Source organism: Amblyomma mixtum, chromosome 3 (assembly GCF_055824585.1).
Source record: "Amblyomma mixtum isolate Tamu chromosome 3, ASM5582458v1, whole genome shotgun sequence".
Classification (NCBI taxonomy): domain Eukaryota; kingdom Metazoa; phylum Arthropoda; class Arachnida; order Ixodida; family Ixodidae; genus Amblyomma; species Amblyomma mixtum.
This window is the reverse complement of record NC_143014.1, coordinates 202390684-202405456: the sequence shown is the minus strand read 5'-3', so window position 1 is coordinate 202405456 and position 14773 is coordinate 202390684. Positions and strand designations below refer to the sequence as shown.

Below are 14773 nucleotides of genomic sequence, written 5' to 3'. Positions count from 1 at the left end.
TGATGATGAATGACTACAGTACAAGTTCAAACTGGTTTGGTTTATTTGGTTTGCTTTATTGGGGTTTCACGTCCGAAAGAGACTAAGGCTATGCGGGACGCCATAGTGAAGGGCTCCGGAAATTTCGACCACCTGGGGTTCTTTAACGCGCGCTGACGTCGCAAAGTACACGGGCCTCTAGAATTTTGCCTCCATCGAAATTCGACCGCCGCGGCCGGGATCGACCAAATTCAAAGTGCCTGCTTCATTGTACATGACATTCACTTTGCTGCGCCGCTCTCAAAAATAATTACCACTCAGTTGGTGATGGCACTCTGCTCGAATTGGATGCCATATAGGCACTGCAGCAAGTCATCAACGACTCTGCGTTTACACCGAGCTTCCTTCGCACCTCATACGCTCAGTTTCGGCTTTGTGCGGAAAAAAGCTCCGGATTTCCACGTGCTCACAGCTTTAGGGAATGTCTTTTTCTTCGTTTCAAAAAGGGATATCGCATTGTCTTGTACATGACTTCGAACTCGATATTGGCACTAACCACCAGACTGCTACAATTAACAAGTTGATTAGTAATTTTGTAGACTCTATACCTAATTACTATTTTTAATGTGACTGTCCATCAAAACTGACAGTTTGTTCATGAAAAGTTTCATGAAAATATTTTCTTTCTATTTCGAACTTCATATCTTGAGGAGTTTTTGAGTGTTTGCTGAAACATACGGTAGGTATACGGCGGGAAAAGCTTTAAAGAACGCTGCCGTTCATACAGGCGCCAGATGAGTTGCGGTGTTTTTATATCGGGAATCAGCGCGCTAACAGTGGTTCTGCAGGAAACCCAGTGTGGCGGGAGCTGTGAGCTTGCGCGGCAAAACAAGCGCGCTGCTAGGAGCACGCACTCGAGAAAGCAAGCAAGCGGAACCGAAATTTCCTCTCATTTGGCGCTACTAAGCTGGTCTTTAGCAACGAGATAGTTCGCTCCGCTGTTCTCAAATTCATTACTGCCTCTGGAAGGATCGATTCCCTGCTAGATGCACCGATTCCGCTGCCTCCCCTTCCTTTCCTTATTGTTACAAAATTAAGGTTTTTTTTTTTTTTTATGAGTAGGGCTTTCTTGCCTCCCCTGTTTATTTTTCCGTTTTTTTTTTTTATATCACGCGCTCTATAATTATTTTTGACGCTTACATGTGTGGTCAATCCCCCTCGTGGGTATGTGCCATTCTCCACGGGCACAACAACAACAATCGGCAAGCCTGTATGCAGGTATGGGGTGCAACGATCATTTCATTTCAGGCAGAGTTGTAGGTGCAGGGTCGATCGGGTGCGGGTCGAAAGTTCGCGGTGGTCGTAGTTTGCGGTGAGCAGGGTCACCTGCCGTCGGCCGGAATTGATGCCGGGTGGTGCGGCGTTTAAAGTTGCCAATTGAAGACATGCCGACAGGTGCAGTGCTTGGCTTGAGGGAAAGCAATGTGGCTTGCGCGCGGTCCACGCATGGTCACGCTGTCAACAGGCAATATTTATTTATTCATTCGGAGATACCTGCAGCGCCCCGAAGGCATTATTACAGGAGGGAGGTTGTAACGAAATCAAATATTGCGAGTGGGCGCATCCAAAGTGCTAGGATGCGTATGCAGTGTCAGTCCGCTACGAAGGGAACAGCCGCAAGTCACCATCATCACCTCGGCTAAACCAAAAATGGTACCACGCACCGCCGCGCATGCTTCTAGCTGTGGCGTGGCGCGAGGCGCACGAATGCGCGCATCTGATCATGTGATCAACGCGCCAAAGGGGGCGGCTCCTTCGCGCGCATTTGCCCGAGCTTCAGGTTTCACCCTGGGTGTTGGCGATGGCATCGCAATATTCTTTGCCATGTTTCAGTGTCGACGAGAAGGTGTTGGATATATTATGGGGTGAGTCTGCGAAGATTTTTTTGGCTAATTTGTGGCGTGCACGTTGGGCGCCCATTCTTGCACTTCGAAATACTTCGGAGGCACGAAGCTTGCTGCGTTGATCCTTTATTACTTCGACAGTAAAGTGAACGTGTTAGGACGAAACGGAAACTTTGATTGCTGCTTTACTCGCGGCCTTTCCAGCTAACGCTGTGTGCCTATTGTTTGTGCGCAGAGTACGAGATCACAATGACTGATCTGCTCGAATTTACCTACGACCAAATAGATGAATTGGCGGCTCGTCGTGGCGAGTCGGTTACACCGGAAGAGAAGCAAAGGCTATGGGAATACATCGAACGCATGAGGGTACGTGCACATCGGGCATAAGCGATCTTGGTGCTTGCATGCCCTCTCATTGTTGTCTCGCCGTGGTGGTTCATTGGCTTTGCCACTGAGCACGGGAGCATTTCTGATTTCCACATGGGCTGCAGTTTCTGGACCATGGCTATCCTTCTCAGTGTACAGGGTCGTCCAAAATATGTGCGAACACGGCTCAGCGTGGCCGCGCTCCGCGGCGCGTCAGAGCATCCGGTGTGGCCGCGCATCGAAGCTACGCGGCGCAGGCGCACTTGGGCCCGGAGGCGGTGCTTCGTGTTGTCTGCTACAGCGCACCGTGCTTGCTTTGCAGGTAAGCGCACCACTCAGATGGCGTTGCGGGAAAGCGCACTTCACTCACTGCAGCGTGGTTCCACGCACCACAACTAAGCGGCCTGTGTACTCAGTGCCGCGATCTCGGTTAAATGCTGGCGTTGATTCAACTTTTTAGGCTCTAGTTTGGTGTTGTTAAGCATCCAAAAGAGACTCACGCTAGGGGAGACGTCGACGTAGGTGATGATTTTAGATTATTTAGACATCCGGCGATTCTTACCATGCACTGATACAGCGCATTAAATTACCGTCTTTCGTTTCGCTTGCATCAAAAATGGGTCGCAGCAGGTCGGATCGAACTTGGTCCACCCGACTCAGTAGTCGAGCGCTTCACATACAGGAGGCGCAGCGAGCCATTCTCAACACTTGACCGCACTCTGCGGCCGACCTTGGGTAGGTGAGCACAGCTTTATTTTCTGGGCGCGTTGTCTAAGATGCATGAGATGTTTTACACGAGCACCAGCTAGGCCGTGTGCACGGAGGTTTCTTCGGTCTCGCTTTTCTTGGCCGGAGTGGTCCTACGATGAGCCTATCATGTAAGAGCTCGCAGATTGTTTGATGGCACTTGGAATTTATCGATAGAAAAGATAGAAATAACCAACCTCTGCACTGCGTTTTCAAAGGTATGTGAGAAAATTTATCAATAATGTGATTTTGTTTATATGCCTGTCCTTGCTCACGTCATTTAGCATGCTGAACAACAACGAATCTGGCTGAAAGCTCATGCCACGAGTCACAGGATGCTGATCGTAGCGCTGAAGTGCCGTATAATGTATCTAGGCTTCCTTCTTCTGTTGCCGCGGAACTCACTCGTTTTTCTGGTCTCCGCTGAGGCTCTTTGACGGCATCGCGTAATTCGATCGGTGTGAAACGAGCTGGAGCTCGCGGGGCGAGTTAAGCAGCGTCGCGCGAAACTCAAGGCTTCAAACAGACATAAGTGGCCTGAAGGCAGTTTTCAGGCCAGCCAGCTATGGGATAATTTTAGCCACCTGATGCGGTTAGAGATGAGCTATGAGCTATTATATCTAGCAGCACGTTTTTGGATAGACTCCGTTTTCTGCTAGGCAGCTGCGTCCGGTCTAAAGCGCCAGGAACATGAGTGATTTGTTGGAGGTGTGCGTGCTAACGTCTTTTACGGCGACCATTGGAAGCAATAAAGCGAACAAAGGACGGTAAGGAGAGTGCACTCTCCGGTAGAAAGTCAAGAGTCTCGGCTAAGTAACCGTCATCCGGAGGGAGGGCCACCAGTGTAGAAAACAACGAATGAACTGAAACCACTTTTCTCCCGTCTTGCGGTTTCAGGAGGCGAGGGTGATGAACAAGAGGGCGCTGTCCCAGTGCTGCGGATTTGAGCCTGGATTTGTGTACGGCACAGCGCTTTCAGTAGAAAGCGGCGGTAATTTTTTACTGAATAACCTGCCCAGTAGAAAAGGAATTACTTGGAAAAGAAGCAACTGGGGCCCCATTCATTCCAGGGCATTGAAGAGTTAACCTCCTGCTTACTTAGCTTACTTATTTTTTCCAAAGGCTGTGACGGGTGACATTTTCTACGTTGCTTCTTTTAAGTAGCAGAGACTCCGAAGTGTTGATTATATGTGTCGGATGACCTTACCAAAGTTATGAATGAAATACCGACTCCCTTTGTTTGCTTTAATAGGAGTGAGGTAAGCCGGACTAGACAATTGTGAAACGAATCTTTTCGAAACTGCGCAGTGGAAGACACGTCTTTCGAAAGGGAAAAATTGGGCAAGTGTAAAAATTAGCTCTGAGATCTCAAAATCAAGTTTCGGAACCTCACTCTCATTTCTGGTAATACTTTTTCTTGGGTGAGTTGGCTCATATCTAATAAGTTGCCTACTTGAGCTAAGAAGACAAGGCACAACTTGCGCTCGATGGATGTCGTGTTACTTGTTTTCGTTGTGTCCTTTCTGCGCAAGTACGAACCTAATTCCTGAACTCTAATTTCTTGAGTTGCTCTCGAAGGCGTAGCCATCTCCACGCACGCACGCACGCACACGCAAGCACGCACACGTGGAGGCCGCCGCGGTGGCTCAGCGCTTACGGTGCTTGGCTGCTGACTAGAAAGACGCCGGTTCGACCCCGGCCGCGGCGGTCGAATTTCGATGGAGGCGAAATTCTAGAGGCCCGTGTAATGTGCGATGTCAGTCCACGTTAAAGCACCACAGGTGGTCGAAATTTTCGGAGCCCTTCACAACGGTGTCCCACTTAACCTGAGCCGCTTTGGGACGTTAAGCCCTCATAAACCAAGTCTAAACAAGGAAGACACCACCGGCCACCGAAAACCAAGGTCGCCGATCGCCACCTAGCCGTGGGGCATCCCTCACAGCGTGAGTCGCTTTTGGATGCTTGACAACATCAACTAGTCCAAACTAGAGCTTAAAAAAGTTGAAGCAACGCCAGCATTTAACCGAGATCGCGGCACTGAGAACACAGGCCGTTTAGTTGTGGTGCGTGGAACCACGCTGCAGCGAGTGAAGTGCGCTTTCGCGCAACGCCACCTGAGCGGTGCGCTTACCAGCAAAGCAAGCACGGTGCGCTGTAGCAGACGACACAAAGCACCGCCTCCATGCCCATGTGCTCCTGCGCCGCGTAGCTTCGATGCGTGGCTTCATCGGATGCTCTGACGCGTGAGCCGTGTTTGCACACATTTTGGACGACCCTGTACATGAAATTCTGGAAATATAAAGCGGAGAGATTTTGAACTCAACATGCGCTTGTGTTAAGAACAAAATTAAATATATGCGAAATGCTTTGAGTAGTATAATTGGCTTATGGCTTAGCTGCGCAGTGGTTAAGCGTCAACTTTGGCTAGTGCGACTTCTGAAAACATTGCTAAAACTCGAAGACTTTTCGTGGCGAACATGGACGCTTTTTGGCCGCTGTTTTCTATTAAAACAAACTCCTTTTCCATTTTGGCTAGTTGTTTTGCCTATAAAATGTGGGCGTAAACTCTGGTCATTTTCGTTCCAGAATGTATTAATTCACGAAATTATTCGTTGGTAAAATGAAAGCGTTGCGCGCCATGCAAATGGCGCAGTGATTCGTCACAGTGTCGTCCTTACTTATTACGAAATGTTGCTAAGTAAAGAGTAAATTTTACGTGTGAACTACGAGTCGCAGCGAGGGACTTCCTCGATTAGAAATACGTGAGTTACACGGTGCTAACGGTAGCAATGAGTACTCTGCAAATTTCAGGTTTTGACTGTCTGGAGTAATGACCCTTTTAGTGCACCCTATAACGTCAGTAAAAGGCTGCTTCCAGCGTGTAGCCATATGTCCGACGCCTAAAGACAGTGTACTTTCCGCTGACATGTTTAGCTTGGAATTCAATGGCGCCAGACCTAATCAGTTTTTTTTTTCTTTTTATCGCCGCTCTATAGAATGAAAAAGACGAATGGGTAACCTTAGACCAGCTTCGATGGGATGAGGACGAAGGGCGGTACGTTCTCCGCACGAGCTCCTTGAGGTCCCTGTCCGGAGAGCTGGTGCTCCAGAAACCAGCTTCAGGAAATGACAGCGAGAAGAAGGTAACTTTGTGTGCTCGTCCGCAGCTGTTGCTCAAACGCGAACGTGAATCATGGCACGCAGGGTTCATTACGGCTCGGCAGCGCGAAGAAGCAGACGGGTGACGCATGCGCTTACTTCAAACAATTTAATACGGTAAACGCGTTCACGTGCCGAAAGGCTTGATCCGTGACACGTTGTAGCAACCACAGCGAATTGTGAACGTAACACAGAATAAAGGGACACCACATTAGAGCACTGCACGGGCCTCAATCTGAGGCCCAAGCCCGGCCAGGGCCCGAGACCTGAAGCCCGAGCCCGGCCCAGGCCAGCGGCTTCAAGCCCGGGCCCGGCCCAGGCCCGCTAAATTATCGCTCTAGCGAGCCCTGCCCGGCCCGTGAATCCCGGAGTGAAGCCCAGCCCGGGCCGGGCCCAGCCCGTTTCACAGTATCGCTTGAGGTATACTGCTCACTCTGAGCAAGTAGACTTCTACTAGACCGATAAGAAACTGGCCGAAAAAGATTCTGAAACCACAGTTTGGCTTGCAGAAATTTGGTTTTTTAACCCAGAAAGAAGTGATTAAGAGTAGTGCTCGCCAGGCCCATCTTTTGGACAGTGATCTCGTGTAGGAGCGCAATGATAAACTCGGAAGTTCCGAGAGCAAAACAAAAAGGGCTGCATAGGCGCGTAATAGACTACTTTGCATTCCCCCCTGATTTTAATCAGTTATATTTTGCCGCCCGCGAAGTATAAACATTAAAGCTGCCTAGCAAGCAGTGGGATGACATATTTTTTTTTTTTAGTGAACGCGATCTCACAGGTTGAACTCATAGCCGAACTGGTCGCCTTTCAGCAGAAACGAAAGCTAAAAGGCTTGAGTATTTCACGGTGTTTGAAGACTATAAGCGTCCTAAACATTTCTGTATAGGGATGTTTTGGGATTACGAACAATCAATGGCCAATTAAGACCGGTTGAATTTTTACTCTTACTGGTGGAGCAGAAGATAACGCGCGAACCACGTGATAACTTACAGGGCAAAACATGCACTTGTCATGGCAACCAGGCTGAAGAAGCGAGGAGGGATAGATGTGGTTATGAGATGAGATTTACAAACTCTTGCGAGCTTTTGTGGCTATTTCATTTACGAGACGTTCCGGTCAGCTGATCAAAAAGAAAAACAAACGCGCTTTTGTTTGTGAATTTTCTCACATGAGAAAAATATAGCTATAGAATAAAAGCTAAGATTTGGGGGCTTAAGGGCCCGAGGGGAGTCAGGCTGTGAGAGATACTGAAGCAGAGGGCTCCGGATCATTTCGGCCACCTGGGTTTCTTCATTGAGTAATGATACTACGAAGTACATGGCTGTCATGCTTGCCGCCGAAATAGAAATGCGGCCGCTGAGGCTAGGAAAAAACCCTGGTTCCCCGGCTCAGTAATGACACTAAGCCACCGCGGCGTGGAAATAAGGAAATAAATAAGTCAATGAAAAAAGCTTAGTTTTTTTCTCAGCGCGTATAGCTCATCCGTGTCGCTGCTCCAATGCCGCAGTTTTGTACTTCACTCTGCAATAGTGAATGAATAGTCGGACACCATACGTTTCTGTACGGACCCAAGCCTGGCTCGGGTCCGCAGCTTTAAGCCCGAGCCCGGCCCGGGACCGCAACTGCAGGCCCGGGCTTTCGGGCCGGCCCTAGCCCGTGCAGTGCACTACTCTGTTCGATATGTGGTGACCACATATCGAACAGAGCAACTGAAGAAAGCGAGGGCTCAGAGATGGCGTAGAGGTATACCATCCGCCTCGCTTGCAAGAGGACCAGGGTTCGAATCACGGCGCCCCGCAATTCTCCCCCGGGTTTAAAAAAAAGAAGAAAACTCCGCGTGTCGATGGAGTTGCATGACCAGGCCTGGGGTATGGCCTGATCTCGGTGACCAGAACCGACAACGCACACGCTCACCAGAACAGGATTTGGCCTCCCTGGTATAGTACTTGGCCACAACCTCTCATATGAACAAACCAATTAACCCTGGATTTAGTCCCCAGCGGCTCCGGAACAAACCACCAAGGCTGCGGTCAGACCTGTGACGTAGCGGAGGTTGCTAATAATCTCTGGCCCCGGACAGGCCACCATTGGGAACTGAACCTGGCAATGTTTAACGCTAGAATCTTATCCAGTGAGGCTAGCGTAGCAGTGCTGTTCGAGGAACTAGCGGGTATTAAATGGGATGTCATAGGGCTTAGTCATTTTAGGAGGAAAGATGAAGCGCATAGACACGTTAAAGGGCGGGCACGTACTGTGCTATCATGGATTAGCGGAGAGACGAGAACTAGGTGTGGGATTCCTCGTTAATCAAGATAGAGCTGCCAACACAAAGGAACCCTGTAGTGCTAACGAGAGGGTAACGGCTTTCGTAAATAGGCTTAATAGCAAGTACAAACTGAAGGTGGTACATGCCTACGCACCTAAATCTAGCTATGATGACTAGATCGTAGAAAGCTTCGATGAGGACGTTGAATCGGCAATGAGCAGCGTAAAAACACAGTACACTGTACTGATGGGCGACCTCAATGCCAAGTTAGGGAAGAAGCAGGCTGGAGACCAGGTAGTAGACGACTAAGGCATATGCTCTAGGAATAGCACGGGGATGTGTTGTTAGTGTTCACAGAGAAAAGGATCATGAACACCTTCCGCAAACGAGAAAACATGAAATGGACGTGGAAGAGTCCCCATGGTGAGAATGAAAATGAAGTTGGCTTCTTACTATGCGTTCACCCTGTTATCGTGCAGGATGTGCAGGCCCTCGGAAAGGTGCGTTGTAGCGACCACAGGATGGTAAGGTCCCGAATTAGCCTAGACTTGAAGAGGGAATGGAAGAAACTGGCGAAGCGGAAGCCATGAACGAATTATCGGTTAGAGGGAAAGTAGAGGAATGCAGGATATCGTTGCACAACAGATATTCGGCTTTAGCTATGGACGATGACCCTAATGGTGAAGCACTGAACGGTAGCTCGCAGCTATCATCAGAATAGCTGTAGGCGGTAGGTTGGTTCGACAAGATACGGCAAGCTGCCTCAAAAGACAAAAGATCTGATTAATAAACGCCAAAGCATGAGGGCGCCTAGCCTACAGACAGAATAGAACTGGCAGAACTATCAAAAGTTGATAAATAAGCGCAAGACAGCCAACATAAGGCAAAAACTAGATTTATCCGTTAAGAGACAAAGAGGGCAATGTCGTTATTAATATGGATAAGATAGTTAACGTAGCCGGAGAGTTCTAGACAAATCTATACAGGGCCAATGTAATCCGAACGTTAATGGGACACGCGGTAGCGCACAGCCCTTTGACATCCCACCAATAACGAAAGAGGAAATAATGAAAGGTTTAGGAGCAATGAAAAGGAAGAAAGCAGCTGGTGAGGATCAGGTAACTGCATATCTGTGGAAGGACGGAGAGGAGATTGTGCTAGAAAAACTATCCACACTGTACAAGCAATGCCTTGTGACCTCGAGCTTATCAGAAACTTGGAAGAACGCTAACATCATTTCAATCCATAAGAAAGGAGACATCAAGGACCTGAAAAATTACAGACCGATCAGCTTACTGTCCGTTACCTATAAGGCTTTTACCAAGGTAATTGTTGATAAAGTCTGGACAACTTTACACTTCAATAAACCAAATGATCAGGGGCAGGCTTTCAGAAAAGGTACTAGACAATAAACCATATTCGCCGTATCAATCAGGTGATAGAGAAATTCGCAGTGTAACCAACCGCTATATATAGCCTTTATAGATTACGAGAAAGCATTTGACTGAGTTAAAACTTGAGCAGTCATGCAGGCATTGCGTAATCAGGATGTATAAGAGCCTTATGCGAAAATACTGGAAGATATCTACAGCGAGTGCACAGCTATCATAGTCCTCCATAAATTAAGTAATAGAATTTCAATAAGAAAAAATGTGAGTGGTATCTCGCGAATGGTATTCACCGCCTGTTTACAGGAAGTATGCAGAGGCCTGCATTGGGAAAGTTTGAGATAATAGTCAATGGAGGATATATTAGCAATCTACGATTCCCTGATGACGTTGCCTTGCTAAGTCGCTGAGGAGATGCACTGCAAAACATGATCAATGAATTAGACAGGCAGACCAGTATCGTTGGTCTAAAAATTAACAATCGAACAACCAAAGTAAAATTCAACAGTCTAGTTTACAGTTTGTAGCGAGGTACTGGAAGTGGTCAGGGAATAAATCTACTTAGGGCAGGTAGTGACCGCTCATCCGGACCACGAGAGGGAAATAACTGGAAGAATAAGAATGTGATTGGGCGCATTTGCCAGGTTCACTCAGATCATGAATGACAGTTTGCCAATATTCCTGACGAGAAAAGTATCTAACAGCTGTATCTCAGCGGTACTAACCTACGGTGCAGAAACTCGGAAACGAATGAAAAGGGTTCAGCTGAAGTTAAGGACAGCGCAGCAAGCTATGGAAAGAAAAATGTTAGGTTTAACGTTAAGAGAAAGAAGAGAGCAGAGTAGGTCAGGCATCAAACACTGGCTTATTACATTACATTCGAAATCAAGAGGAAGAAATGGGCTTGGGCAGGGTACGTAATGCGAAGTCAAGATAACCACTAGTCCTTAAGGGTAACAAACTGAATTCTAAGGAAAGGGAAGCGTAACAAGGGGCGGCAGAAATTTAGATGGGCGGATGATATTAAGAAGCTTGCTGCGATAAGGTGGCCGCAGCTGGCACAGGACAGGGTTAATTGTAGAGATGTGGGATAGGCCTTTGTCCTGCAGTGGGCATATTCAGGCTGATGATTATAACGAACCCCTTTTGTAGTACACCCCTCAAAAGTGCGTGTGTGAGGGAGGGGGTGGTCTATAACGAAACAAAATTGAAACTGGACTCCTATATGCCTCTTATATGCGGCTTTTTTCGAGTTCATTTGTCTCTGAACTTATTTTTCCGACAAAATCTTCTGCCTGTCAACCTCTTTTTCCTGTAAACCGCTTTTTCCTGTGAACCTCTTTTGCCTGTGAACCTCCTTTGCCTGTCTACCCTTTTTCCTGACAACTTCCTTTGCCTGTCGACCCCCTTTGCCTGTGAATGTCCTTTGCCTGTCACCCTCCTTCGCCTGTGAACCTCTTTTCATGTCAACCTTTTTTGCCTGTCAACTTTTGCCTGACTATTTCTTTTGCCAGTAAACCTCCTTTGCCTGTGGCCCTCTTTTTCCTGTCAACCTCTCTTGGGTAGGTGCCATATGTATTCGTTGACGTTCATATTTCGCTGTGGTTTATGGCCACATGTGACGAGCCAGGTCTTTCGGCATGCGTGCTTACCTAATTAAACCGCAGCTGAGAGTGATCGCTTGTCTTCAGTCCCTGCTCTGTGTATTCCTTGTTTTCTTTGTGTTGAATTGGAAAGGAATCCGTCCAAAATAGCCCGACATTCATTGTTTAGGAGAATTCAACATGCGTTATTGCTTCAACATGCTACTGCAGTATGTGCTGTAGTTTGTTCTGCAGTCATTATCTTGTTCACAAATAAGGGCGCACGGCGTTATTTTTTTGCCTGCCTCTCGAAGCGGGTTATCGTGTGCTCTCCGACAGACCTTCCGCGAAACGATGCGATACCATGCAGCCGAATCTGCGGCGTTCAGAATTGTTCGCGACTGTCAAAGTGCGTTATCTGCAGTATTCTGAGCCAAGGTTAAACGCAACGCGGCCAACAGTTATGACCAGTATTAAGCCGACGACCGCCAAGTGTTTATGAAGCTGTATCGCAGCTGGCGAGTTGTTTTCTATTCTTTGTAGGCATAACATAGCCAAATAGTTGCCTGGCATGTCGCCACCCTCTGAGTGACATTGTCATGCAAAGCAGTACACTATAGGCGAGTTGATTACGCAGAATGTTTTGACATCTGCCTTGCAGAAAGCCCTAAACAATCCAAGCGCCACAACCACGTGATTTGGTGGTTTAAAGTAGAAGCAACGGTCTCAGGGATTTATTAATAATTACTAAACTGTATAAAATCTTCCACAGAATCGTACTGCCAACCACCACGACATCAGTGTTCTCCTCAGTACCTCCTCCCCCACTTCCAACCCCGGAAAAAAAAAAAAAGAAACCTTCGATGGCATCTGCGCGACCATCACTGAGAAGTCGAAGTACGAAACGCTGGTGCGGTCGAGTCTGGAAACTAGCGAGACACCAAGCTTTCCGAAGCATATCTCGCACGTACAGCGGAGGTTGCGTACCGCGTACTATTCATATCTTAGCGTTTGGTTTAGGGGGTACATAGTTCACTGAAAGGTGCGGCCTCTTTAAATATATGCGAAATGCTTTGAGTAGTATAATTGGCTTATGGCTTAGCTGCGCAGTGGTTAAGCGTCAACTTTGGCTAGTGCGACTTCTGAAAACATTGCTAAAACTCGAAGACTTTTCGTGGCGAACATGGACGCTTTTTGGCCGCTGTTTTCTATTAAAGCAAACCCTTTTTCCATTTTGGCTAGTTGTTTTGCCTATAAAATGTGGGCGTAAACTCTGGTCATTTTCGTTCCAGAATGTATTAATTCACGAAATTATTCGTTGGTAAAATGAAAGCGTTGCGCGCCATGCAAATGGCGCAGTGATTCGTCACAGTGTCGTCCTTACTTATTACGAAATGTTGCTAAGTAAAGAGTAAATTTTACGTGTGAACTACGAGTCGCTGCGAGGGACTTCCTCGATTTGAAATACGTGAGTTACACGGTGCTAACGGTAGTAATGAGTACTCTGCAAATTTCAGGTTTTGACTGTCTGGAGTAATGACCCTTTAAGTGCACCCTATAACGTCAGTAAAAGGCTGCTTCCAGCGTGTAGCCATATGTCCGACGCCTAAAGCGACCACTTGACAGTGTACTTTCCGCTGAAATGTTTAGCTTGGAATTCAATGGCGCCAGACCTAATCAGTTTTTTTTTCTTTTTATCGCCGCTGTATAGAATGAAAAAGACGAATGGGTAACCTTAGACTCGCTTCGATGGGATGAGGACGAAGGGCGGTATGTTCTGCGCACGAGCTCCCTGAGGACCCTGGACAGAGAGCTGGTTCTCCAGGAACCAGCTTCAGGAAATGACAGCGACAAGAAGGTAACTTTGTGTGCTCGTCCGGAGCTGTTGCTCAAACGCGAACGTGAATCATGGCACGCAGGGTTCATTACGGCTCGGCAGCGCGAAGAAGCAGACGGGTGACGCATGCGCTTACTTCAAACAATTTAATACGGTAAACGCGTTCACGCGCCGAAAGGCTTGATCCATGACACGTTGTAGCAACCACAGCGAATTGTGAACGTAACACAGAATAAAGGGACACCACATTAGAGCACTGCACGGGCCTCAATCTGAGGCCCAAGCCCGGCCAGGGCCCGACACCTGAAGCCCGAGCCCGGCCCAGGCCAGCGGCTTCAAGCCCGGGCCCGGCCCAGGCCCGCTAAATTATCGCTCTAGCGAGCCCTGCCCGGCCCGTGAATCCCGGAGTGAAGCCCAGCCCGGGCCCGGCCCAGCCCGTTTCACAGTATCGCTTGAGGTATACTGCTCACTCTGAGCAAGTAGACTTCTACTAGACCGATAAGAAACTGGCCGAAAAAGGTTCTGAAACCACAGTTTGGCTTGCAGAAATTTGGTTTTTTAACCCAGAAAGAAGTGATTAAGAGTAGTGCTCGCCAGGCCCATCTTTTGGACAGTGATCTCGTGTAGGAGCGCAATGATAAACTCGGAAGTTCCGAGAGCAAAACAAAAAGGGCTGCATACGCGCGTAATAGACTACTTTGCATTCCCCCCTGATTTTAATCAGTTATATTTTGCCGCCCGCGAAGTATGAACATTAAAGCTGCCTAGCAAGCAGTGGGATGACATATTTTCTTTTAGTGAACGCGATCTCACAGGTTGAACTCATAGCCGAACTGGTCGCCTTTCAGCAGAAACGAAAGCTAAAAGGCTTGAGTATTTCACGGTGTTTGAAGACTATAAGCATCCTAAACATTTCTGTATAGGGATGTTTTGGGATTACGAACAATCAATGGCCAATTAAGACCGGTTGAATTTTTACTCTTACTGGTGGAGCAGAAGATAACGCGCGAACCACGTGATAACTTACAGGGCAAAACATGCACTTGTCATGGCAACCAGGCTGAAGAAGCGAGGAGGGATATATGTGGTTATGAGATGAGATTTACAAACTCTTGCGAGCTTTTGTGGCTATTTCATTTACGAGACGTTCCGGTCAGCTGATCAAAAAGAAAAACAAACGCGCTTTTGTTTGTGAATTTTCTCACATGAGAAAAATATAGCTATAGAATAAAAGCTAAGATTTGGGGGCTTAAGGGCCCGAGGGGAGTCAGGCTGTGAGAGATACTGAAGCAGAGGGCTCCGGATCATTTCGGCCACCTGGGTTTCTTCATTGAGTAATGATACTACGAAGTACATGGCTGTCATGCTTGCCGCCGAAACAGAAATGCGGCCGCTGAGGCTAGGAACAAACCCTGGTTCCCCGGCTCAGTAATGACACTAAGCCACCGCGGCGTGGAAATAAGGAAATAAATAAGTCAATGAAAAAAGCTTAGTTTTTTTCTCAGCGCGTATAGCTCATCCGTGTCGCTGCTCCAATGCCG

At 47.8% G+C, this 14773-nt stretch overlaps 1 protein-coding gene across 1 annotated transcript in view; it reads left to right on the top strand.

The window, feature by feature from the left end:
* Positions 1–1840: 1840 nt before the first annotated feature.
* The window catches only part of LOC149353319 (uncharacterized), a 35033-nt gene continuing 22100 nt past the window's right edge, over positions 1841–14773 (top strand). Inside the window, exons 1-3 of the mRNA XM_089575802.1 lie at positions 1841–1904; positions 2119–2249; positions 13107–13253. Of these exons, the coding sequence (XP_089431928.1) occupies positions 1841–1904; positions 2119–2249; positions 13107–13253 (342 nt within the window). The remainder of the gene's footprint in view (positions 1905–2118; positions 2250–13106; positions 13254–14773) is intronic.